The 26,620-nt window shown below is 32.9% G+C and overlaps 2 protein-coding genes across 7 annotated transcripts in view; one reads left to right on the top strand and one right to left on the bottom strand.

Moving 5' to 3' along the window:
* Nucleotides 1-26,620, top strand: part of LOC130899263 (uncharacterized) — a 354,925-nt gene that overhangs the window by 268,797 nt on the left and 59,508 nt on the right. The gene's annotated exons all lie outside the window — the stretch shown is intronic.
* LOC130899271 (clavesin-1-like) lies at nucleotides 201-4,828 on the bottom strand. Its single transcript, XM_057809078.1, has 6 exons — nucleotides 4,625-4,828; nucleotides 4,413-4,572; nucleotides 855-1,107; nucleotides 685-795; nucleotides 529-631; nucleotides 201-405 (listed from the first exon to the last, which is right to left on the bottom strand). Exons 1-6 carry the CDS (start codon nucleotides 4,758-4,760, stop codon nucleotides 257-259), a joined length of 912 nt encoding a protein of 303 aa, XP_057665061.1. The 5' UTR covers nucleotides 4,761-4,828; the 3' UTR covers nucleotides 201-256.

Below are 26,620 nucleotides of genomic sequence, written 5' to 3'. Positions count from 1 at the left end.
TTTTCTTTTCAAAATTTTCCACTTGATAACTAGGGACTTTCTATACGGTATCCAGGAGATTATTGACTGATTAAGAACCAAATATTCAATTATGAGCTGAATTAATTTTTTTTCTATTTTCGAAACATCTTCAATCTCACAATTTCTCAATGCGTGGGCGTCTAAAAAACTAAGGTTTGAGGTTTCGATGATAAAAAGCATTTTGTTTATGGTTTATTTGGAATTTATTGAAAAATCTCAGTTTTTTGCTTTATATTTAATCTGTTTCTAGTTGTTTGAAATTGCCGTAATAACCTAACAGCTCATCGTTGTCAAGTTTTTCTGTTCTGAGCGCTTCGTTTACTTTCATCGTTTCTAATTTATCGAATCTATCTTTGTACTGGAAATACTTTGCTTTCATCATCTCTGTAACAAAATGATTGAAAAACTATTAGTACGCCAATACTTTATCCAGTTCTTTAAGCCGATTATGAAATGGAAGGCTCGAAGGACCAGAAAACTATTTTCGGTTGACAAAAACTCATTCACCTGTCAATTCCTCGAAAGATTTCTGTTTGCCGCCATAGTCGCTTGGTAGTAAGTCCAAAGAAACGTATTTGGTCAAACTTTCAATATTCTGGTGGTGATAAATCTAAAATATATATTATATAAAACGAGAAGAATTCACTTTTAATACATATCTACCCTATCTCTCAGTTTTTTGCTTAACAAGCTTTTGAAAATTGTCATTAAACCTTCCAAATATGACGGAAGTTTCAGGAAATGTGCCTGTTTTATTCGGTTACTTTGAACTTGCTGAAATAATAATTAATTATATTAAAAATTCCACAAAGTTGTGGAAAGAGTCCAAGTACCTGAACGACGAAGGTCCATTTTTTCAATAAAGTCGGAGTTATTTGTCTAGAAAGAGATAATTTGACGTTTGAATAATCGAAAATATATACATCGCCCATCACTAAATCCTCATGCAACCTTATTTCTTGTATATGATTCAAACCGCTCGCAAACGCTTTAACTACGTCCATTTCGTTAACATCCCCATCTTTAGTCTTTGTCACAAATATTCTGAAGAATGTTGGTGTCAATTCGGGTATAAGAACAATAAATCTAAAATATACAAAATTTTTTTTTTCGTCATTAACTGTTGTTTTCACTTTGGAATTAACCTCGTTCAAGCTTTTCCATTTCGGAAAGATAATTAATAAATAAATAATAGGAAGAATCGAAAAAACGGTTTTTGAATGAAAGGATATGGAAAATGTCAATGATATTGATGGGAAAAAACAACGGAGAATATTTGTACATATCTCCAAAATATATAAATCTTTTAAATTAAATTTCGAAAAATTTATTATTAAATATTACACCTTTTACAACTTTTTACGAAAATGAAAACTATTTTATTTGTATAGGTCATTCTAAAACATTCTAAAACATTTTGCTGAATCCGGTGAACCCCCTCTGCAGCTCTATTACTACCAATTTCCAACGAAACAAAAACAAGATTTAGATCTATCAACAGAAACTTGCGTTGAAGTTGAGTTTCGAAAGAAAAAAGGTTTGAAATGATTGCTTGTAATCCATCACTCGAATTGTTTGCTACTAGATGATGTCGATTGATAACACCAGTTACCTCTGGCTTATAAACCCACGATATTGTCCAACCATGACAGAAGCTCCATCCATTGCCAACGAAAAGACGTTTGGGAATCGATTTTTCCTTAAAAAAATCACTAAGGTCCATTAAATATCGATTCACCTCTAGTAATTCGTTTTCAAAGTTTTCGCGAACAATAGCTTTTCATCAATTTCTTCGTCCATAACAAATCGATACCAATAATAATGCTTTATTGCAGATAACTTTCCACATGGAATATCATTTCATCAAAACGTTTTTATACAATGCCGTTACCCAAAAGAATCCCTTTGATTACACCAATGGTGTACGGTTTTCCATATATTGCAAGCCATCATCGTTGCTAACCTAACCTTTCTTCGAATCTACTACCCAAAATTCGATCTCTACCTTGTCGTAAATCATTTATAAACGTGTAGTTTACTTAATTCTTTTGTAAATTTGGATTTTTAGTTGTAGTAATTCAAGTTTTACTATTAAGCTCCATTTCTAAGCGTAGTAAAAATTCTAGAGACCGAAATAATTGCCATATTGGAAAGTTATACTATAAAAAGTATAATTTAGGAGTAGAAGGATCTATAATTATTAGAAAAGTGGAAGTAGACTTCAAAATAGAAGATGAACCAAAATTCTATTTCTGAGTAAATCTCCCTCAACGTCGAAAGCGGACGTTCCGGCTTTCGGATTTTCGGATTTTCGAAATTTTGAATCGCGAATAACTCAAAAACTATGAGGAATTCGAAAAAAGCTGCCATAACAAAAAATGTATAGTACGAAATTCTCTAGAAAAAAGTATTCCAAGTATTTGTTCCTAACCTCAAAATTTTCACCTTGAATTGAGTTTATGAACTCAAAAATATTTTGAAACGCGAATAACTCGAAAACTAAGAGGAATTCAAAAAAAATTGTCCCGACAAAAAATGTAGAGCACAAAATTTTCTATAAAAAAGGTCTCTAGTAATTTTTTCGTTGGGGTTACTATTTCTGAGTAAATCTCCCTCAACGTCGAAAGCGGACGTTCCGGCTTTCGGATTTTCGAAATTTTGAATCGCGAATAACTCAAAAACTATGAGGAATTCGAAAAAAGCTGCCATAACAAAAAATGTATAGTACGAAATTCTCTAGAAAAAAGTATTCCAAGTATTTGTTCCTAACCTCAAAATTTTCACCTTGAAATGTGTTTATACACTCATAAATATTTTGAAACGCGAATAACTCGAAAACTAAGAGGAATTCAAAAAAAATTGTCCCGACAAAAAATGTAGAGCACAAAATTTTCTATAAAAAAGGTCTCTAGTAATTTTTTCGTTGGGGTTACTATTTCTGAGTAAATCTCCCTCAACGTCGAAAGCGGACGTTCCGGCTTTCGGATTTTCGAAATTTTGAATCGCGAATAACTCAAAAACTATGAGGAATTCGAAAAAAGCTGCCATAACAAAAAATGTATAGTACGAAATTCTCTAGAAAAAAGTATTCCAAGTATTTGTTCCTAACCTCAAAATTTTCACCTTGAATTGAGTTTATGAACTCAAAAATATTTTGAAACGCGAATAACTCGAAAACTAAGAGGAATTCAAAAAAAATTGTCCCGACAAAAAATGTAGAGCACAAAATTTTCTATAAAAAAGGTCTCTAGTAATTTTTTCGTTGGGGTTACTATTTCTGAGTAAATCTCCCTCAACGTCGAAAGCGGACGTTCCGGCTTTCGGATTTTCGAAATTTTGAATCGCGAATAACTCAAAAACTATGAGGAATTCGAAAAAAGCTGCCATAACAAAAAATGTATAGTACGAAATTCTCTAGAAAAAAGTATTCCAAGTATTTGTTCCTAACCTCAAAATTTTCACCTTGAATTGAGTTTATGAACTCAAAAATATTTTGAAACGCGAATAACTCGAAAACTAAGAGGAATTCGAAAAAAATTGTTCCAACAAAAAATGTAGAGCGCAAAATTTTCTATAAAAAAGGTCTCTAGTAATTTTTTCGTTGGGGTTACTATTTCTGAGTAAATCTCCCTCAACGTCGAAAGCGGACGTTCCGGCTTTCGGATTTTCGAAATTTTGAATCGCGAATAACTCAAAAACTATGAGGAATTCGAAAAAAGCTGCCATAACAAAAAATGTATAGTACGAAATTCTCTAGAAAAAAGTATTCCAAGTATTTGTTCCTAACCTCAAAATTTTCACCTTGAATTGAGTTTATGAACTCAAAAATATTTTGAAACGCGAATAGCTCGAAAACTAAGAGGAATTCGAAAAAAATTGTTCCAACAAAAAATGTAGAGCGCAAAATTTTCTATAAAAAAGGTCTCTAGTAATTTTTTCGTTGGGGTTACTATTTCTGAGTAAATCTCCCTCAACGTCGAAAGCGGACGTTCCGGCTTTCGGATTTTCGAAATTTTGAATCGCGAATAACTCAAAAACTATGAGGAATTCGAAAAAAGCTGCCATAACAAAAAATGTATAGTACGAAATTCTCTAGAAAAAAGTATTCCAAGTATTTGTTCCTAACCTCAAAATTTTCACCTTGAAATGTGTTTATACACTCATAAATATTTTGAAACGCGAATAACTCGAAAACTAAGAGGAATTCGAAAAAAAACTATTCATACAAATAGAAGATGAACCAAAATTCGAAGTAGTCCAATCAGATTTACGAAATGTTCACTATATAGAAGCAAATATATTTCAATTGCGGGAATCCTTGAGATAAAATCTTAGTTTATATCTTCGAAATAGAAAATTTAGCTTAAAAATCTTCCCAAATAAATACTCACGCTGTATTATCTACCAATATCATTTTATCCGAACATGGGTGTAGGTTACGATAAACTTCTGGTACAAGATCACGTGACGTATAATACATATCTATGTGCTGTTTAGTTTTTTCTATACTAAACTTGCAATTGACCAAAATAAATTCTATCATATAGTCATCTGTAAAAAACAAACGATATAATTGGAAAATTACATTTAATTTTCCACTTACTCGGAATTTCTGGGAGATGTTTTTGAGTTTCCACCCATTCTCGTACGATTTTAATATCTTTGTAAACTTCTTCTTTAGATTTACCCCATAATTTTCGCACTTGGTCGCGATTTGTTTTTAAAAAATCCGTATCCATCTCATTCGAGTCAAAATTAAAGTAAAATTAATATCGATTGTGAACGCGTGTTATTTAAATTTAGTTGTAATCTCAAACATTGTATCATATTGACTTTTATCACGTTTTCAAAAATTTGCAATAATTAAAATTATCGCTAGTGGACGTGTTCCCTAATAAGCAATAATCAAAAATATCAATAAACTTGTATATACAGAAAAATTTTTCTTTAAAAAACAGAATTACCATAAAAATAAGAAATTTCAGTTTTTTGACAACTCAAATAAAAAAAAAATTATTGAAATCCATGGATTAGTTGCTCTTCCAAACCAAATCCCGCACTTGGTCAATGGGAATCATGTCTGGCGAGTTGCTGGCCACGGTAAACTTTGAATTAACTAAACCGAATTCAGTTTCGTCTGGAAAAAGTTGATTTCTCTATACGTTGAGTTAGGAAACAGTTTCTGTGAAAAAAATAAGAAACGATTGTGTTGGTAAAGCTTAGAATTCAAATTCAAATTAACGTTATATATTTTTTCATTACAATTTTCTTCTGATTGGTACATAGAGATGATTAAACATCGAAATCGGGGTTTTATTGTTTTTTAATAACCTTATTCATACCGAAGGAAATTTCTAAGCTTCTGTTCGGTTATAAATATTTGCCGTTAGTCTACAAAAGTAAGAAAAACTTTTTTCCCGTTTTTAATAATTAACTTTCAATTTATTTCACTTTCCTAGTTTAGTTATATTATTATTATTATCTGGAAAATTCACGGAAATCATTTTTTTTTCCATTAATTGGTATGTTACTCACGATTGTGTGGATGCGGGATTAAATTCACGTAGGAATCCCGAAGGGACAAGTAATTGAAAAGTTCTAGGACACGATAATTTGTCATAGAGTCAGCAAAACTAACCAAACAAGGTGAAAATTCTGATTTCCAAACAGTTTCCTTCATAAAATATCATTTACAATAATGTAATTTAAGTTACCAAATAAGAACAAATCAATGAGTGCTAAACAAGGACTGTACGATGGATGATCCATCAATTCGATGTTTTGACTGTTCATAAACGTTTTTAATCGTAGGTGTACCATCCAAAACGAATCGTTTTAACAGCCAAATGTTTATGAAATATTGAATGTATTTGAGTGGAGATAAAGTCTTCAAATATGCCTTAATCTCACTGTATGACAATGTCAGATTTGACATATTCATATCAGTGTTGCCATATCTTAAAACTTAGGTTAGGTTAGGTTGATTACTCCATTTTCGGTAAGTTTCGTGTACTACTGTCGAATGTGTCAAATTTTATATAGTTTCGATAAAAAATCAAATTTTGGCATCTCATTCTTTATATTTGAGTGAAAAACTATGTTGAAAAATGTTATACACTCTCAATACAATTAAATATTTAAATTTTGGAAAATTTTTAGTGATCCAATTGATCTAATTTTTTATTTTAAATAATTATAATGATAATTGGACGGTTTCCAAACTCGAAATTAATCGGAGATCAATACTTCAACGATATTAATTTCGAAAAAATATCGATACCGAAAAAAAGGTCGTACATTTTTCGTCGCCTTAGAAAACATCGTACAAATTGCTGCCTGAAAGTAAATGTCCTCTCTAAGTTTTAATGACGGTGAGAAAGTGTCGGTTTTGAATAGAAACGAAAGAAAATTTAAAACTTTTGGCGGGCGTTGACAGTTGAACAGGAAAAAAATGGTTTTTAAATTAGTAGTGTTGAAGAGCAAATGCATGGGACTTGAACTTAAAATAAACATCCTGATTGTTGTCGAGCGCCTCTACTTGGGGGCCCAAAGCGATGTTTTCCGTATATTAACCGAAAACGCATTTTCAACACATTTTAATACTGTCCAAGTAAACTGTTATAGTGATTCCTCGACGTATTTATTTTTTATAACGCCTTTTTGATGTTTTTTTCAACTTTTACTCCACATTTATCGATAATAATGAAGACGATTCTATATCAGTTAATAGTATAGGTAATTGGACGCTTCTGATTTTCTATTTTTTCAGAGGTTTCCACGGGCTCGGGTTTTCGAAATTTTGAAACACGAATAACTCGAAAACTAAGAGGAATTCGAAAAAAATTGTTCCAACAAAAAATTTAGAGCATAAAGTTTTCTATAAAAAAGGTCTCTAGTAATTTTTTCGTTGGGGTTACTATTTCTGAGTAAATCTCCCACAACGTCGAAAGCGGACGTTCCGGCTTTCGGATTTTCGAAATTTTGAATCGCGAATAACTCAAAAACTATGAGGAATTCGAAAAAAACTGCTATAACAAAAAATGTAGAGTACGAAATTCTCTAGAAAAAAGTATTTCCGGTATTTGCTCCTAACCTCAAAATTTTCACCTTGAATTGAGTTTATGAACTCAAAAATATTTTGAATCGTGAATAGCTCGAAAACTAAGAGGAATTCAAAAAAAATTGTTCCAACAAAAAATGTAGAGCACAAAATTTTCTATAAAAAATGTCGCCAGTAATTTTTTCGTTGGAGTTGCTATTTCTGAGTAAATCTCCCACAACGTCGAAAGCGGACGTTCCGGCTTTCGGATTTTCGAAATTTTGAATCGCGAATAACTCAAAAACTATGAGGAATTTGAAAAAAAGTGCTATAACAAAAAATGTAGAGTACGAAATTCTCTAGAAAAAAGTATTTCCAGTATTTGCTCCTAACCTCAAAATTTTCACCTTGAATTGAGTTTATGAACTCAAAAATATTTTGAATCGTGAATAGCTCGAAAACTAAGAGGAATTCAAAAAAAATTGTTCCAACAAAAAATGTAGAGCACAAAATTTTCTATAAAAAAGGTCTCTAGTAATTTTTTCGTTGGGGTTACTATTTCTGAGTAAATCTCCCTCAACGTCGAAAGCGGACGTTCCGGCTTTCGGATTTTCGAAATTTTGAATCGCGAATAACTCAAAAACTATGAGGAATTCGAAAAAAGCTGCCATAACAAAAAATGTATAGTACGAAATTCTCTAGAAAAAAGTATTCCAAGTATTTGTTCCTAACCTCAAAATTTTCACCTTGAAATGTGTTTATACACTCATAAATATTTTGAAACGCGAATAACTCGAAAACTAAGAGGAATTCGAAAAAAATTGTCCCGACAAAAAATGTAGAGCACAAAATTTTCTATAAAAAAGGTCTCTAGTAATTTTTTCGTTGGGGTTACTATTTCTGAGTAAATCTCCCTCAACGTCGAAAGCGGACGTTCCGGCTTTCGGATTTTCGAAATTTTGAATCGCGAATAACTCAAAAACTATGAGGAATTCGAAAAAAACTGCTATAACAAAAAACGTAGAGTACGAAATTCTCTAGAAAATAGTATTCCAGGTTCCTAACTCAAAATTTTCACTTTGAAATGTATTTAAACACTTAAATATTTTGAAACGCGAATAACTCGAAAACTAAGACAAATTCGAAAAAAATTGTCTCGACAAAAAATGTAGAGCACAAAATTTTCTATAAAAAAGATTTCCAGTAATTTTTTCGTTGGAGTCACTATTTCTGAGTAAATCTCCCTTTCGGATTTTAGAAATTTTGTAGCTTGAAACTCATAAATATTTTGAATCGCGAATAACTCAAAAACTAAGAGGAATTCGAAAAAAACTATTCATACAAAAAATGTAGAGCACAAAGTTTTCTATAAAAAAGTTCTCTAGTAATTTTTTGGTTGGAGTCACTATTTCTGAGTAAATCTCCCTCAACGCCGAAAGCGAAACGAAAATTTAAACCAATTCACGTTCCAGTCATGAAAACTCTTGGAATACTACTTCGTTTTCAAAAAATGAAAATGCATCGTGATGGTTGAGATCTCTATTTTGTATAAGGGTAAGCTAGTTTAATTTTTGAAAATCTTGCGATATACAGTCCATCACTCGCACAAGCAAATCCAACGAACGTTCCAATACTTCCCAAGTCCCAAAATTTCGAAAATCCATGCTCCTATTTTAGATAAATGATTCTGAAAGTTTTCTCTATGAGTACTTAACATTCTGTAAGTTTTGAATCGACAAATTTTAACGTAAAGACACGAATAGGAAAACGGTTTATGATTTAAGTCTTTGTACTGCGCAGAGAATGGAGAGAATTTCATAAATATTCAGAGGCACTTGTGCTAAGTTAATTCAATAACAAAACACAAACCAAACTTGATAACTTCCAACGCGGTAAGTAAAAAAAATTACAACATTGTCACGACGAAAAAACACAACAAAAAAATATATATGGAAATTGTTTAAAAGAAATATTGTTAAATAAACGGCTTGCAACAAGAAATTTTTTAGACTCAAACATCAAACGAATCCCGTCACATGCGCCTTCGCCAAATTTTAACAACCAATTGTAGCTGGACAGGGCCGGCTTACGGACCAATTTCGCGAACTTATTAGAAACAGTTCCTTGTATTTAAATGAATTTTCAGATTATCGACTTTTGGATTATACAGGGTGTCCCAATTCTTCAGTTACGACATCAACTTTGGAATTTTAAATGGAACGCCCTATGTTTTAGTGCGTTTTTTGAATTAGTGCTAAAAACAAATGTAAGTTTCTTGAAACTCAAAGTTTATCGAATTTTCATGATTTTTCATTAAAGATATAATATACAGGGTGTACCATTTAAAAAAATGACTTTGTTATTCACAAAATTCGCAACTCATACAGTAAATAAGAACCTCAGTATTATTATAGACTTAAAAATTCGATAAACTTATGTTTCGAGTTTCAAAATTAATTTTGCAAATGATGCCATTTAGGACTGACGTCGATACCGAAGAATTGGGACACTCTGTATAAACAAAAAGTCAATAATTGAACAATTCCTTCAAATACAAACAACAAATTCGCGAAATATCCTGCCCAGCTACAATGGAATTTTAAAATTTGGCGAAGGCGCATATGGCGAGATTCGTTTGATGTTTGAGTGTAAACAATTTTTTATAGCAAGCGGTTTATTTACATTGTTCCTTTCGAATAATTTCCAAGAAGGTTTATTCATTTGGTAGTTGAAGTTTTTTAGGTTTTGAGAAAAGTATACGGGTCACGAAAATATGGAAATATGCAAACAAGAAGTAGAATTTCAGTTGAGAAAATTATTTTTTCTTCTGTAATTCACTGTTTTGACCATTTTTGCGTTTCAGGATTATAGTAGTGCGTCAAATTTTGTTCAAACCGCATCGTTGAATGCGGTTTTGATTTAAAATGAGCAAGCATCATTTTTAGATCAGTACAAGCATTCTTTGATAAACCTATAGCCTCTTCTCTCTTTTCAACTCAAATCTGACCATCGCCCGTTACCATTGGGTGAATTTTTTCAATGATATAACTGTTTTTGGACGTCCCAAGGTGATGCGGCAGCGTCTTCGCGCGCAGTATCTAATTCTTCAATCAGGTTTAGATGGTAAAACTTTTCGGCAATCCTCGTAATATTACAAATAATATTGCGGCACTCCCCCAGAACAAAAAAGTCTTCGAAAATTTTTGGCACATATTCAAGGCCGTCCGTCCGAAATACAAGCATATGTCTTCGATGTGTGTCTGCTGGTTGATGGATGAAATACGCCGAATAACTGCATTCGATGTGGATCTATTTAAGTAACGCGGTTATTTAGATTGCATACAAGTGAATTATTCCAATTTGGGAACAGCTGCAACGTAGTATACACCATAAATCGTATTTTGTATATTATGTGTATAAAATAAAATAATAAAAAGTTAGGTAATTATATAAAATTAAATAAAATATTAATATTTGTATTTTTACGTATCAATAAAAATAGATTTGAAATGTTTTGTATGTTTGTTTTCTTTTCCCAGTTTCCTTTAGTGCGATTGAATTATAAATGGATTATAAAAAGGACCGATATATCGTAGTGTTTGATCCTTTTTATATTCCTTTCCAGATTTTCCAGAATGATGACCAAACAAAAGTGTCCTTCTGATAGTTGAAAGCTCGTTTCTTAATCTCGACGTTCAGACGACGAATTATCTGCTAGATTTAGCAGATACATATACGGAAAGCCGTACCTCAAGAAAGGACAGAAAGATTGGATTTTCTATTCATGGCACTAATGGCATTTGGTTGATGTGTGACATCAGGTTTCGAACCTTATCGAGGGCGTTGCAAAAATTTAAATCAACCCCAAATTCTCAAAAATTAATCTATGATCGTGTATTTAAAGGAAAAATGAAAAAATACGGTTACATAGTACGTCAATTTTATTATTCTTCGCAATAAAACGAGTTTAGTGTTCAACAAAACCGTAATTCTATTCGAATTTAAGCAGAGTCTCTCTCCTATACACTTTTTGGTCGGTTTTCGTTAGTAATTTGCATATATTGCGCAGAATAACGCGAAATTAGGCTCTAGCTTGATGACAAATTGATGGTGGAAGAGGAAAGTAGAAATTTCTCTTCAATTGAAACCCGCGCAGGACCGTACTCTTTCAATTTTTAAAGAATAAAACACGAATGTTGAACATCAACTAATTACATTATACAATCAGAAATAAAAAAAAAAAATTCGAACGATATTTCATCTACAATTCGTTAAAATTTATGTTATTATATATTTTTGTATCTTTTTTTTTACTTTAAATCAAGTTTTTGTACCAACTAAACTCGAAATTACTAATTCCAGTCCTGTTTGGCTTTTCGTTTGTCAGTCCTCTATTTGAATTTGCGATTAAGTGCACATCTAGTTTGTTTTCTTTATTTGCTAGAAAAGCTATTAAAGATGATGGATATCTCTGTAGCAAGAATGGTGTTGGCAGATTGTAGGGCTTCTCTGACTCCACGCATACATTAATATAAGTGCCGGGGCACAAACAACAACCGTTATTATAAGACTTGCGAGGAATTTAAAACGACAGTTTTTTTTTTTCATAATAACAAACACTTTCCGAGGAACTTTCACTGGATTATGTTGTTAATTTATGCAGATGCTATTTGGGCATGGACGAAGTTTACCAAGTACTTTCTAAACAGCAACGTCCTGTAGGTATACAAATTCTGGAAGCATCTACTAGAGTTATTCTTTTCCAGATGCCCCCTCTGCATCGAAATCTTTCTTGTAGTACTAGGAAGATTCGCCGATGAAGTGGTTCTATCATCAAGTCATTACAAATATCCTGGTTGAGCACGTTTACATAGTTTCGTTGATACATATATGAGGAGAAAGAAGTTTACTGACCAGATTTATACCCATACATTCTTCTATGAGTTTTTATGTCGTGTAGCTTAAAATATCGACGTAATCCTATGATTTTTCCATCCCCATGCATAGAAATTCAAAATCATCCCTCTTTCCATATAAAATACTTCGTAAAAAAGAAGGTTAGAAAATTTTAGGTATTCTAAATTAAAGTATAAATGTAAACGACGTAGTTAACACCACCTACGACAAATTTCTTCAAAATAGGAAAATGAAAACGTCATTTTCGTATAAAGTAGGATTAAAGCCGATATTAAATTGGGCGCTTTTGATTTTATATATTCGGTTACTGAATAAATCTAAGCAAAATTACTTGTACGGGTTTTCGAAGTTTTGGAACGCGAATAACTCGAAAACTAAGAGGAATTCGAAAAAAATTGTCCCGACAAAAAATGTAGAGCACAAAATTTTCTAAAAAAAAGTTCTCTAGTAATTTTTTCGTTGGAGTCACTATTTCTGAGTAAATCTCCCTCAACGCTTCCGGCGTTGACTATTTTGATATTAAACTAACCAATATGAAAAATTAAATGACATAATAGTACAGGCAAATTAGGCAAATTATAGTATAGATGTAAACGACGTAGCTAACACCATCTATGACAAATTTGTTAAAAATAGGAAAATGAAAACGTCATTTTCGTGTAAAGTAGGATTAAAGCCGATATTAAATTGGGCGCTTTTGATTTTATATATTCGGTTACTGAATAAATCTAAGCAAAATTACTTGTACGGGTTTTCGAAGTTTTGGAACGCGAATAACTCGAAAACTAAGAGGAATTCGAAAAAAATTGTCCCGACAAAAAATGTAGAGCACAAAATTTTCTAAAAAAAAGTTCTCTAGTAATTTTTTCGTTGGAGTCACTATTTCTGAGTAAATCTCCCTCAACGCTTCCGGCGTTGACTATTTTGATATTAAACTAACCAATATGAAAAATTACATGACATAATAGTACAGGCAAATTAGGCAAATTATAGTATAGATGTAAACGACGTAGCTAACACCATCTATGACAAATTTGTTAAAAATAGGAAAATGAAAACGTCATTTTCGTGATTAAATTCATAATTTCGTAGGAACATTGTTTACTTCAGCAGTGGTCGTCGTATATATTTGATAGAGGCTTAACAGCTCTAATTATTTATACTAAATCTCGACCATTGTATCTAAACGCCACCCTAAATGGGATGTTTAATATGTGTGCAGAATACCTACTAATCTAGATGCGGTCTAGTATGTGACATTGTTTGTATTCACTGCAAATACCCGACGAAATCATGTGCGGCAAGTAGATGTGAATGTGTGATTATTCCAAAAAATACTTCGGCGATTTGCTTAACTACCATTTACATTTACAATGATCCCGATGGTGCGTCCTTCAGATGCTCTTTGATCGAGGGATTTCTAGATTGAAATTAGTAATTATTATATTTGGAATTTGTACAACAAAAACTACGAAATTTTCAAATAGGGACTTGACAATTTTGAATTTAGTTTGTGAACGCAGCTTTCTGTCAGTTTATTCAGTACACAGAACCTCTTCATCATGGTGAAGTACACGAATGAACAACGTCTGCAAATTTAAAAAATTTACTACAGAAATTCCGAGTCGGTGGCCGCTACTTTAAGAGCGTCAACTCCGATTTTCGATCGTAATTCTCGACCTAGTAACAAATTTTGTGAAAAAGTTTGAGTCTACATATTCGTTGTGTGATATTTCCGCGTCAGTGAGACTATTGGTTGGTCGAAGTGTCGAAAATATCGCTGTCGTCGAAACGTCAGGTAGCAAATAATCCAAATCAGTTAATTCCGCGGCGTTCTCAAGACCATAGACCACTTTATGACGAATTTCGCGTAAGGATCTCACTTTACAACCATACAATATCGGGCTCACTCAAAAATCGAAGCCGATGGACCATTCGGAGCGACGTACGTTCTCCGATTGCGCCAAGAGGATCAATTTCATCAAATCAGTCAATTCCGCGGCGTTCTCAAGAGTTGGGCATCGCCATAGACCATTTTAAGACGAATTTCGCGTAAGGATCTCACTTTACAACCATACAATATCGGGCTCACTCAAAAATCGAAGCCGATGGACCATTCGGAGCGACGTACGTTCTCCGATTGCGCCAAGAGGATCAATTTCATCAAATCAGTCAATTCCGCGGCGTTCTCAAGAGTTGGGCATCGCCATAGACCATTTTAAGACGAATTTCGCGTAAGGATCTCACTTTACAACCATACAATATCGGGCTCACTCAAAAATCGAAGCCGATGGACCATTCGGAGCGACGTACGTTCTCCGATTGCGCCAAGAGGATCAATTTCATCAAATCAGTCAATTCCGCGGCGTTCTCAAGAGTTGGGCATCGCCATAGACCATTTTAAGACGAATTTCGCGTAAGGATCTCACTTTACAACCATACAAGATCGGGCTCACTCAAAAATCGAAGCCGATGGACCATTCGGAGCGACGTACGTTCTCCGATTGCGCCAAGAGGATCAATTTCATCAAATCAGTCAATTCCGCGGCGTTCTCAAGAGTTGGGCATCGCCATAGACCATTTTAAGACGAATTTCGCGTAAGGATCTCACTTTACAACCATACAATATCGGGCTCACTCAAAAATCGAAGCCGATGGACCATTCGGAGCGACGTACGTTCTCCGATTGCGCCAAGAGGATCAATTTCATCAAATCAGTCAATTCCGCGGCGTTCTCAAGAGTTGGGCATCGCCATAGACCATTTTAAGACGAATTTCGCGTAAGGATCTCACTTTACAACCATACAATATCGGGCTCACTCAAAAATCGAAGCCGATGGACCATTCGGAGCGACGTACGTTCTCCGATTGCGCCAAGAGGATCAATTTCATCAAATCAGTCAATTCCGCGGCGTTCTCAAGAGTTGGGCATCGCCATAGACCATTTTAAGACGAATTTCGCGTAAGGATCTCACTTTACAACCATACAATATCGGGCTCACTCAAAAATCGAAGCCGATGGACCATTCGGAGCGACGTACGTTCTCCGATTGCGCCAAGAGGATCAATTTCATCAAATCAGTCAATTCCGCGGCGTTCTCAAGAGTTGGGCATCGCCATAGACCATTTTAAGACGAATTTCGCGTAAGGATCTCACTTTACAACCATACAATATCGGGCTCACTCAAAAATCGAAGCCGATGGACCATTCGGAGCGACGTACGTTCTCCGATTGCGCCAAGAGGATCAATTTCATCAAATCAGTCAATTCCGCGGCGTTCTCAAGAGTTGGGCATCGCCATAGACCATTTTAAGACGAATTTCGCGTAAGGATCTCACTTTACAACCATACAATATCGGGCTCACTCAAAAATCGAAGCCGATGGACCATTCGGAGCGACTTACGTTCTCCGATTGCGCCAAGAGGATCAATTTCATCAAATCAGTCAATTCCGCGGCGTTCTCAAGAGTTGGGCATCGCCATAGACCATTTTAAGACGAATTTCGCGTAAGGATCTCACTTTACAACCATACAAGATCGGGCTCACTCAAGAATCGAAGACGATGGACTATTCTTTGATGAGCGTGTTATCTCAAGAAACGGACCGGTCGATTGGCCGCCTCGTTGGTGCGATTTGACATCTCCAGATTTTTTTCTTTGGGGCTACGTCTGGTCATTGGTCTATGCTGATAAGCCGACGACGTTGGAAGAGGCCAAAGCCAACATTGAACGCGGAATAGCAGCCGTTTAGGCCGAAATGTGTGGAAAATTGAGTCCAACGAATTAACCCCTGCAAATGAGCCGCCCGCGGTGGCCAAATGAGCAAAGTCGAGTTCGATTTATAAATGTTTCGAATGTACTTAAACTCGATAATAAAGTTTTTGAAATATCTCGGATGGTTTTCGTTTTATTTCGAAAAAAAGTTGTCGAGTCCTTATTGGAAAACACTTTATATAAATCATTCTAGTCCAAGTTGAAGTAGATGAACGGTATCCATACCAATTATCTATTATCGTATAAAGATTTTTTAGTTCTGAAGCTTCTGGGCTTCCATTAACTTTCGGTTAAACCGTATAAGGAAGAAAATTATTTTAACAAGGCGATCCTAAAAGTAAGATCATATTAATAGATGTTCAATAATCATTGAATGATTTTGAAATATTTTTAGTAAATAATTGGGTTATTATAAGTAAAATTATTTGTAATTTCATCTGTTTTACAAGCTCCAGGCATAAAATTCCTGTATAATCGATATAAAAAATGATAATATCGCATAGAAATGTTGTTATTTTCTAGATTTTTCTACTTATAAATACAATAATAATAAATAAAAACTTCCAGTATAGTTTTCGTAGGTCTAAAAACGAAACATAATAAACTACTAATCCGTATTTGTCACAACAAGCTGTTGACGTTTTTAAAAATGGCTATACTTAAGCTCACAAATATGTAGTTATTTGTTTTTCGGTATTTCTAAAATGCGAGATGAATCTTTACATTCTCGATACGAAATTATACTAATTTGTCTTTATAAAATGTTTCTCTGTATACGTTCTAGTCTTAAAATAAACTAGGCGTGGATGTAGTGATTTTAATAAACAAAAAATGGAAGGGATGTTTAGATTTATTTTGAAAATCATTTGGAATTCGATTTATCAGATTATGTAATAAACTAAATCATCAAAATGCTCTCTCAATAAGATTTTTCTATCTTCATAGTACAGGTAAAGTAGGATTAAAGCTGATATTTAATTCGGTTACTAAATAATCTAAGCAAAATTACGTGTACGGGCTTTCGAAGTTTTGGAACGCGAATAACTCGAAAACTAAAAGGAATTCGAAAAAAACTGTTCAAATAAAAAATGTAGAGCATAAAATTTTCTATAAAAAAGATCTCTAGTAATTTTTTCGTTGGAGTCACTATTTCTGAGTAAATCTCCCTAAACGCTTCCGGTATTGACTATTTTGATATGAAACTAGTCAATATGACATAATAGTACAGGCAAATTAGGCGATTTCGAGCTAAAATTTTTTCTAGATTCTGTGAGGTGTTGGGATACTGAATAAGTCTAGTAGCTTCTAATAAAATTACGGACATGGATTTTCGAAATTTTGGAACTTTAAACTCAAGAAATTTTTTAAACGCGACTAACTCGAAAACTATGAAGATTTGGACTCAAACTGCTGGGATAAAAGATGTGGATTACAACATTTTGTACAAAAAAGGTTTGAATTTTTTCCTAACCCCAAAATTTTCTCCGTAATATTCGTTCAAGTACTCAAAAACATTTTGAATTGCGGATAACTCGAAAACTATGAGGAATTTGAAAAAAACTGCCATAACAAAAAATGTAGAGTATAAAATTCTCTAGAAAAAAGTATTCCAGGTATTTGTTCATTACCTTAAAATTTTCATCTTAAAATGAGTTTATACATTCAAAAATATTTTGAATCGCGAATAGCTCGAAAATGACGAGGAATTCGAAAAAAAGTATTGAAACAAAAAATGTTTAGCACAAAATTCTCTACAGATTGTTTCGAAAGCATTTTTTCCTAACCTCAAAATTATCACCAGAAAATGGGTTCAAGTGCTCAAAAATATTTTGAATCGCGAATAACTCGAAAACTAAGAGGAATTCGAAAAAAACTGCCGAGACAAAAAATGTAGAGCATAAAATTTTCTATAAAAAAGGTCTTCAAGCATTTTTTCGTTGGAGTCACTATTTCTGCACGAATTCCAATTAATTTAAATTTCAGGTGTACATGGAAACTACTTTAACTCTTGTGAAACTACTTCTTTTTCAAAAAATCAAAATGCATCATAATGGTTAAGATCTTTATTTTCTCCTAGGGTAACCTAACATAATTTTCGACTTTTGTTTCGATTTTTACGCAGTTTTCGAAATATTCGCAATTCAAAATGTTTTAGAGTTTCAAGTGCCAAAATTTCAAAAATCCGCGCCCGTAATTTTGTTAAGAGTTATTAAACTTCTCGTATATCTCAAAATCTTCCAAAATCTAATCAAAACCGCCCAATTTAATTTAAGGTCTTAGCTCGAAATCGTCTAATTCGCCTGTACTATCAACCAAATGTGTTTCACTATTAATTGACACCTTTTATTGACTTTACGACAAATAGAAATAAATAAAAATGTTCTATGGAAAAGTAGCACTACATTAATCAAATTTTTCATCACAACATAAACAGGGTGGATAATAAATAAATTTTTTTAAAATACCACATCCTTCTTTTAATATTTAGTTCAAAAATTATAGATAAATGTATACAATATATAAAACAAATGAAATCTGGCTCTATGACTTAATATACAGAGTGTATATGGTTTCCTCAAGATAGTTCTGTAACCGCCAAAACAACCGATTCAATTTTTTTAATCTGGATTCTTCAGAGGTCTTGAAATGGCAGCACCAGAACCAACTCACTTCTGAATTACATTACAAAATTGTTCTTTCCAGCGAGCTACATCTTTTCTACATCCTTTTCACGTCTTTATTTTGAGCTAGTACATAAAAAAATGAGGTGTCCAGTTGCGCAATACTATACAGGATGAATTACAGCATCCAACCAACCTCAATCGACGCCATAGATCAATCTGTTCAGACAACAGAGCTGTCATACGAGCCATAAAGGTTGCAACGGTGGGTTCTAGACTTATACTAGAAAATTCTTCAAGAACTGGTTGCATTTGAGCAAAGTTGCAAAGAGCGGTGGTCATTGTCTGCCCACTATCCTATTATGAACTATGAGGTCCAGTTCATTCCTTAAAATTTTTATCTTCTTCATCTTAAAACCTCTCACATGGTGGTGAATATTTGAAAGAATGTTTTTATTTGAAGATTGTCGATCTGGATCTTTAAAAAGTGAATATTCCAAATATATTTCCAAAATCTTTTGCGTAATGCAAGTTTGAACATTCAGCTCCACAGATATGTTTTTGAAATTTGGAAGTTTCTTTTATAATCGCACTTTTAGTGCGGAATTAAAAAAGAAAGTACAAAAGATCTATTTATTTTCGCAATTAAACGTGACCATTCCGGAAGAGAAATTCCAATCGTGAAAAGTTTGTCACCGCTTTGAACAGAAATTCCATCTCACCACTGGTGTAGTAAAAAGAAAATAATATAAAAAGAATAAAATCAATTTAAAGAGACAGAGATATTTAATATTGTGTTGTAAGCGAATGTAGTTGAAAATCAATTTCAATCTCAACAAAATTTTCACGTTATCTGTAAAGACAAACACCGCCGATGATTCCTAATTTCCTAATTCCCCATTAATAACGAATGTTTACATTGAACATGGAAAAAATTGGTCATCAATATATATATTCTTTTGTTTGATGGACCTTAGCCCGACCAATATAAAAACTGAACTAGATTCTACTCTGGGTGAGGCTGCTACTTCGTAATAAGCACTAAAATATTGGGTAGTAAAGTTTAGACGAGACTACGGAGTTCAACAACGCACTGGTCGATCAAATGAGGTTATTACTCCCAAAATGTTGAAGAAAATCCGCTGGATGATCGTCGACTGAAAGTGCGACTTGAAAGGCATTTCGTAAAAAGGTTTCCATCGAGTTTTTAACAGAAATAAACCCGAAAAGTGAGAACCAACTCCAAAGAACGCAAAAACCGTCGGTTTTTTTTTTGGAATAACTTTCATTGACTTCCAGTAGCCAAAATTGTTAAAATAAAATTTGAATTTCTACTACCACACGCGTCAGATTAAGCCCCCTCTGATTATTTTCTGTTCCCAGGCTATTTCGTAGAGCTTGACGATTCTTTTTGGGAACCACCGCCTTAAACTATCATCTTTAAATAGTTTGAAATTAATGAAATAATTAAAACGTTGTCTTTAACATGGAAAATCCGATTTAATTTCACCAATTTTATGAAATTATAAAAGAGAGAATAAGAAAAAACCGATTACGATCAACTAGGAAAAATCATAACGGATTTTGATGACGTAATTTCTGCGTATTATCTGTGGAACTATCCTTTATGCTGGGTACAAGGACTATTCGACCAGATACGATTCAATTTTCCACTTGTTTGTGTGTTTATTCCCAGCTAATTCTAAAGCAAATCCCCAAACAACCGCTTTGGTTTGCTTTCCAGAAATCCAGAGACTCCGGATTCAATACGCGACAGCAGGATCTCCGCAAATTAAATACAGAGACCTCAATAGATTCATAAAACGGTAAATATGGATTGCTCGTTATACAGGGACCTAATACAACACTGGTTATCAATATTCTTCCGAATGTATATCAGAAACTTTATACAACGAATTAAACACAAAGTTTTTATATCTGCAACGAGATTTTTTCTTGTGTTTTTCGGAGCGAATACGAGACGCCACATATTCCGAGTGTGATTTTTTTATATTTTTGACAACGTATCGCACGCTTGGCGCACTCCTGACTAAAATTACAAAATAAAAATGGCGAAGGTGAACGTCCCATGATTAAATCTCTCGGTGAATAATTCCGTACGTTTAAATAGAAACGTTTATTTCACCGCCTCATCTTACAGATTATATCTTTCTTTAAATATAGAATAGAAATAAAACAATAAAAGAGAAATAAATTGTCGTCTAGATGGCCGAAATAAGTTAATTACCTAACGATTTAATTAGAAAACATTGTTGCTCAATGTGCAATAAAATATTATCAATTACTTATTTACGTTCAAGTATAAGCTGTAACAGAAATAGTTAAATAACGAAAAATATATATATATATATATACAGGATGTTTCATAAAAAATTCAGTCCATGTCAAACTATGAATTTAATTCGGAATAATTTGACTTTTGTATCCAATTTTGTATGCTACGCCTTATAAAATGTTTGTTTGAAGTACAATTTACGTTTCTACAAGAATATATATCCTAAACATATATATCTAATCATATTTTTTGTTGATTTGAAAAAATAATCCCGAAAAATCCCATTGAGTTGATATTGCAATTTTGAGAATTAATTTTCATTCTACATCTGTTCTCGGTATATTTTATGTCGTGAAAATATCCAGCAAATAATTCTCTTGAGGATTTTTAAAGACATTTGCATATTTCTAACGCAAGTGAGAAAGGTCGTATAACTTTATTTCCTGAAAAAAAAACTGTTAGTCCAGTCATTTAAGGTAGTTCACGTGGAAAAATCGAGATAATCAACTATAAACTCGTTTAAACCGGTTCATTTTACATTCTGAAACTCTTTTTAAAACTAACATATAATTCGATGTGAGCAAATTTAAAAATCGGGGGTCAAAAGTCGAAAAAATCGGGACTATCAGTTGATTTCGAATAGAGTTCTAACCGGCCCTCTATCTCAGAAACGATTCACCGTATGAAAAAATTTTCGAAATAAAAGTTGTAGAAAATTTAATGTTCTAGAATATTGATAATAAATACAAATAGCGTAGAACCCATAGGAAACGAGTTATTTGCAAAAAATGTACAAAAAAATTGATTTTTTTTCACTTTTTAAAGTTTTTTCACATCGAATTATATGTGAGTTTTAAGGGAAGTTTTAGAACGTCAAACGAACGAGTTTACAACTGGGTTTCCCGATTTTTCGAAATTCTTGCCCAAATCTACCTAAAATGACTGGACTATATCAATTTATTTGAGATAAAGAAACTCTACGTTAGTCCAGTCATTTAAGGTAGTTCACATGGAAAAATCGAAATAATCAGCTATAAACTCGTTTAAACCGGTTCATTTTACATCTTGAAACTCCTTTTAAAACTAACATATAACTCGATGTGAGCAAATTTAAAAATCGGGGGTCAAAAGTCGAAAAAATCGGGACTATCAGTTGATTTCGAATAGAGTTCTAACCGGCCCTCTATCTCAGAAACGATTGACCCTATGAAAAAATTTTTCAAATAAAAATTGTAGAGAATTTAATGCTTTACAATATTGATAAGTAATACAAATAGCGTAGAACCCATAGGAAACGAGTTATTTGCAAAAAATGTACAAAAAAATTGATTTTTTTTTACTTTTTAAAGTTTTTTCACATCGAATTATATGTGAGTTTTAAGGGAAGTTTTAGAACGTCAAACGAACGAGTTTACAACTGGGTTTCCCGATTTTTCGAAATTCTTGCCCAAATCTACCTAAAATGACTGGACTATATCAATTTATTTGAGATAAAGAAACTCTACGTTAGTCCAGTCATTTAAGGTAGTTCACATGGAAAAAAGCTATAAACTCGTTTAAACCGGTTCATTTTACATCTTGAAACTCCTTTTAAAACTAACATATAACTCGATGTGAGCAAATTTAAAAATCGGGGGTCAAAAGTCGAAAAAATCGACTTTATAAGATCAGTTGATTTCGAACAAAGTTCTAACCGGCCCTCTATCTCAGAAACGATTGACCCTATGAAAAAATTTTTCAAATAAAAATTGTAGAGAATTAAATGCTTTACAATATTGATAATTAATACAAATAGCGTAGAACCCATAGGAAACGAGTCATTTGCAAAAAATGTACAAAAAAATTGATTTTTTTTTTACTTTTTAAAGTTTTTTCACATCGAATTATATGTGAGTTTTAAGGGAAGTTTTAGAACGTCAAACGAACGAGTTTACAACTGGGTTTCCCGATTTTTCGAAATTCTTGCCCAAATCTACCTAAAATGACTGGACTATATCAATTTATTTGAGATAAAGAAACTCTACGTTAGTCCAGTAAAAACCTGCTGTCTACATTCCTGAAATTCGTAATTTCAAATCAATCAATTTATTTTTTATTATAATAAACTATGTAGAATGTTTCAGAGGTTTATTAAGGATTTTTTCGTTATTTTCATTCAACTGGATTCTTCTTCTGTTCTTATATAGTCTGATATTTTATGAAAATTCTTATAAATTAAACTCTTAATTAATCTTGTTATGGAAAAACTGGGCTATTGATTGTAAAAGAAAGGAAAGCGCGAGGCGGGCGCGGAAAAACGACCCGTTAAGGATTAAGAACGACACAAGAGAACTCGGTGGGGAACAATAGAATGGTTCGGAATAAAAGGGGAGTTGATCGAAAAAGAAAGTGGATTTAGGAAGGCGCGAGGAAATATATGGCGCTTTTATATGGAATTTGTTTAAGGGTGTTTATAGATGAAGGTAACAAACATTTCACGGGTTACTCCGTTTTCAAAAACTTCCACGAAAATCGGAAAAATATGTCTGTGACTTTCCTGAGTTTCTTTTCCAGTGACAACGTTCTCTACTGATGAAAATTCTAATCAGAAATAAAGAAACGGTACCCTTGGGGCTAGATCTAGTTAATACCATGGGTTAGTACAGGTAAAATAGTATTAAACCCGAAATTAAATTGGGCGCTTTTGATTTTATAAACTCTCAGAAGTTTTCGGTTACTTAGCAACTTGGCAACTCTTAACAAAATTGTGGGCACGGGTTTTCGAATTTTTGAAGCGCGAATAACTCGAAAACTAAGAAGAATTCGAAAAAAACTGTTCAAATAAAAAATGTAGAGCACAAAATTTTCTATAAAAAAGATCTGTAGTAATTTTTTCGTTGGAGTCACTATTTCGGAATAAATCTCCCTCAACGCCGAAAGCCGGAGCATCGGCTCGCGAATTTATAATCAATTTATGCATTTGTAGTTTCAATGCATATATTTAATCACTCGTGATATAAACAAGTATATATCAATATTTTCATGTATGTAACACACATAAACTACTTCTTGGTTTAAAGTGAACTAACTTTATATTTATGAGCGTTCAAACCCATTTTATAATGGAAATTTTGAGGTTAGGAAAACAATGAAACTTTTTTTGTACAGAAGGTTGTGCCCCAAATTTTCTGTCCCGGCAGTTTATGTCGAAATCCTCCTAGTTTTCGAGTTATTCACGATTCAAAATATTTTTGAATACATAAACCCATTTTACGTTGATAATTTTGAGGTTAGGAAAAAACGCTCTCGAACCAATTTGTAGAAAATTTTGTACTCTACATTTTTTGTTCCAGTACTTTTTCTAGAATTCCTCATATTTTTTGAGTTATTCGCGATTCAAAATATTTTTAAGCGTTCAAACCCATTTTATAATGAAAATTTTGAGGTTAGGAAAAAATGCTTCATGACTAATCTGTAGAGAATTTTGTACCCTACATTTTTTGTTAATACAGTTTTTATCGAATCCTCATATTTTTCGAGTTATTCGCGATTTAAAATATTTATGAGCGTTCAAACCCATTTTATAATGGAAATTTTGAGGTTAGGAAAACAATGAAACTTTTTTTGTACAGAAGGTTGTGCCCCAAATTTTCTGTCCCGGCAGTTTATGTCGAAATCCTCATAGTTTTCGAGTTATTCACGATTCAAAATATTTTTGAGTACATAAACCCATTTTACGTTGATAATTTTGAGGTTAGGAAAAAACGCTCTCGAACCAATATGTAGAGAATTTTGTACTCTACATTTTTTGTTCCAGTACTTTTTCTAGAATTCCTCATATTTTTTGAGTTATTCGCGATTCAAAATATTTTTAAGCGTTCAAACCCATTTTATAATGAAAATTTTGAGGTTAGGAAAAAATGCTTCATGACTAATCTGTAGAGAATTTTGTACCCTACATTTTTTGTTAATACAGTTTTTATCGAATCCTCATATTTTTCGAGTTATTCGCGATTTAAAATATTTATGAGCGTTCAAACCCATTTTATAATGGAAATTTTGAGGTTAGGAAAACAATGAAACTTTTTTTGTACAGAAGGTTGTGCCCCAAATTTTCTGTCCCGGCAGTTTATGTCGAAATCCTCATAGTTTTCGAGTTATTCACGATTCAAAATATTTTTGAGTACATAAACCCATTTTACGTTGATAATTTTGAGGTTAGGAAAAAACGCTCTCGAACCAATATGTAGAGAATTTTGTACTCTACATTTTTTGTTCCAGTACTTTTTCTAGAATTCCTCATATTTTTTGAGTTATTCGCGATTCAAAATATTTTTAAGCGTTCAAACCCATTTTATAATGAAAATTTTGAGGTTAGGAAAAAATGCTTCATGACTAATCTGTAGAGAATTTTGTACCCTACATTTTTTGTTGATACAGTTTTTTTTGAATTCCTTATATTTTTTGCGTTATTCGCGGTTCAAAATATTTTTAAGCGTTCAAACCCATTTTATAATGGATATTTTAAGGTTATGAAAACAATGAAACTTTTTATGTACAGAAGGTTGTGCCCCAAATTTTCTGTCCCGGCAGTTTATGTCGAAATCCTCATAGTTTTCGAGTTATTCACGATTCAAAATATTTGTGAGTACATAAACCCATTTTACGTTGATAATTTTGAGGTTAGGAAAAAACGCTCTCGAACCAATTTGTAGAAAATTTTGTACTCTACATTTTTTGTTCCAGTACTTTTTTTAGAATTTCTCATAGTTTTCGAGTTATTCGCGATTCAAAATATTTTTGAGCACATAAACACATTTTACGGTGAAAATTTTGAGGTTAGGAAAAAATGCTTTCGAAATAATCTGTAGAGAATTTCGTGCTGCACATTTTTGTTTTAGCCCTTTTTTTCGAATTTCACGTAGTTTTCGAGGTATTCACAATTCAAAAGATTATTGAGCGTTCAAACCCATTTTATAATGGAAATTTCGAGGTTAGGAACAAACATCTAGAATACTTTTTTGTAGAGAATTTTTTACTCTTCATTTTTCCAATAATATCGATGTTTGTCGTTGTTTTTGGACGTTAAGAACGCCCGTCATCGTTCAAGCCGATATGGCAACGTTTGATTTCAAGTGAACGCAATTTTACAATGGCGCAGATCTGCCGAACGCAGTGTCTAACTCCACGTGCGTTTTGCGTTTCAAAAATAAAGATTTTGTAGTGTACCACAAGAAAATTTAATTTAATTGAAATTATAAAGATTTTTACATTAAGATGTCTCAAAAACAGAGTTACCTCTCCCGGTGGCGGTAGATCCAGGTACCGAATTATTTCAGGTGCATCTTCAGGAGACAGCGAGGATTTTAAATTAGAAACACGCGCTATTTCCACTCTATGTATATATACTCGAAGTTGTCTGATATTCCGGAAAAGAAATAAAATTCGATCCAGATGTTTCATCTCCACATTTTTCTATCGGAATTTGAGTGATGCGAAGACGCGTAATTCATAGAATTGTTTCGTTATGTCGAAAACGAAAAAATAAAAATATTTCCTCACATCTATATATATACAATGTGTTCAAATTTAAATTAAATCGATAATGCGGTAAATCATCGAAGAGAAAAGTGAATATTTGAATTGATTAATGATTTCAGTCTTAATTAATTCAAAACAAGACTTCCTGGATCTTCAGCTAAGTTTTTTTTTGAATTTCCCACAAGTTCTATATTCTCTAATCAAGGAATCTTTTGAATGTAGAAAATAATTAATTATAAATTCACTTTATTCGCTCCAATTTAATCTGGTTTGGTTCAGATGTACAAGCTTTACATTCTACCATCTCGTTACTATTAAGTCCTGGTTCGATTTTAGTTTTATCTTATAAATGAGTTAAACCAGCTCTAAAACTCGACAGTTACTCAATACGATACTCAAATTCGATCAAATTTCTTGACGGTGCCCTTCAA

Source organism: Diorhabda carinulata, chromosome 11 (assembly GCF_026250575.1).
Source record: "Diorhabda carinulata isolate Delta chromosome 11, icDioCari1.1, whole genome shotgun sequence".
Taxonomy (NCBI): Eukaryota; Metazoa; Arthropoda; class Insecta; order Coleoptera; family Chrysomelidae; genus Diorhabda; species Diorhabda carinulata.
Note: the sequence above shows the minus strand (reverse complement) of the source record. Positions and strands in the feature narration are given on the sequence as shown.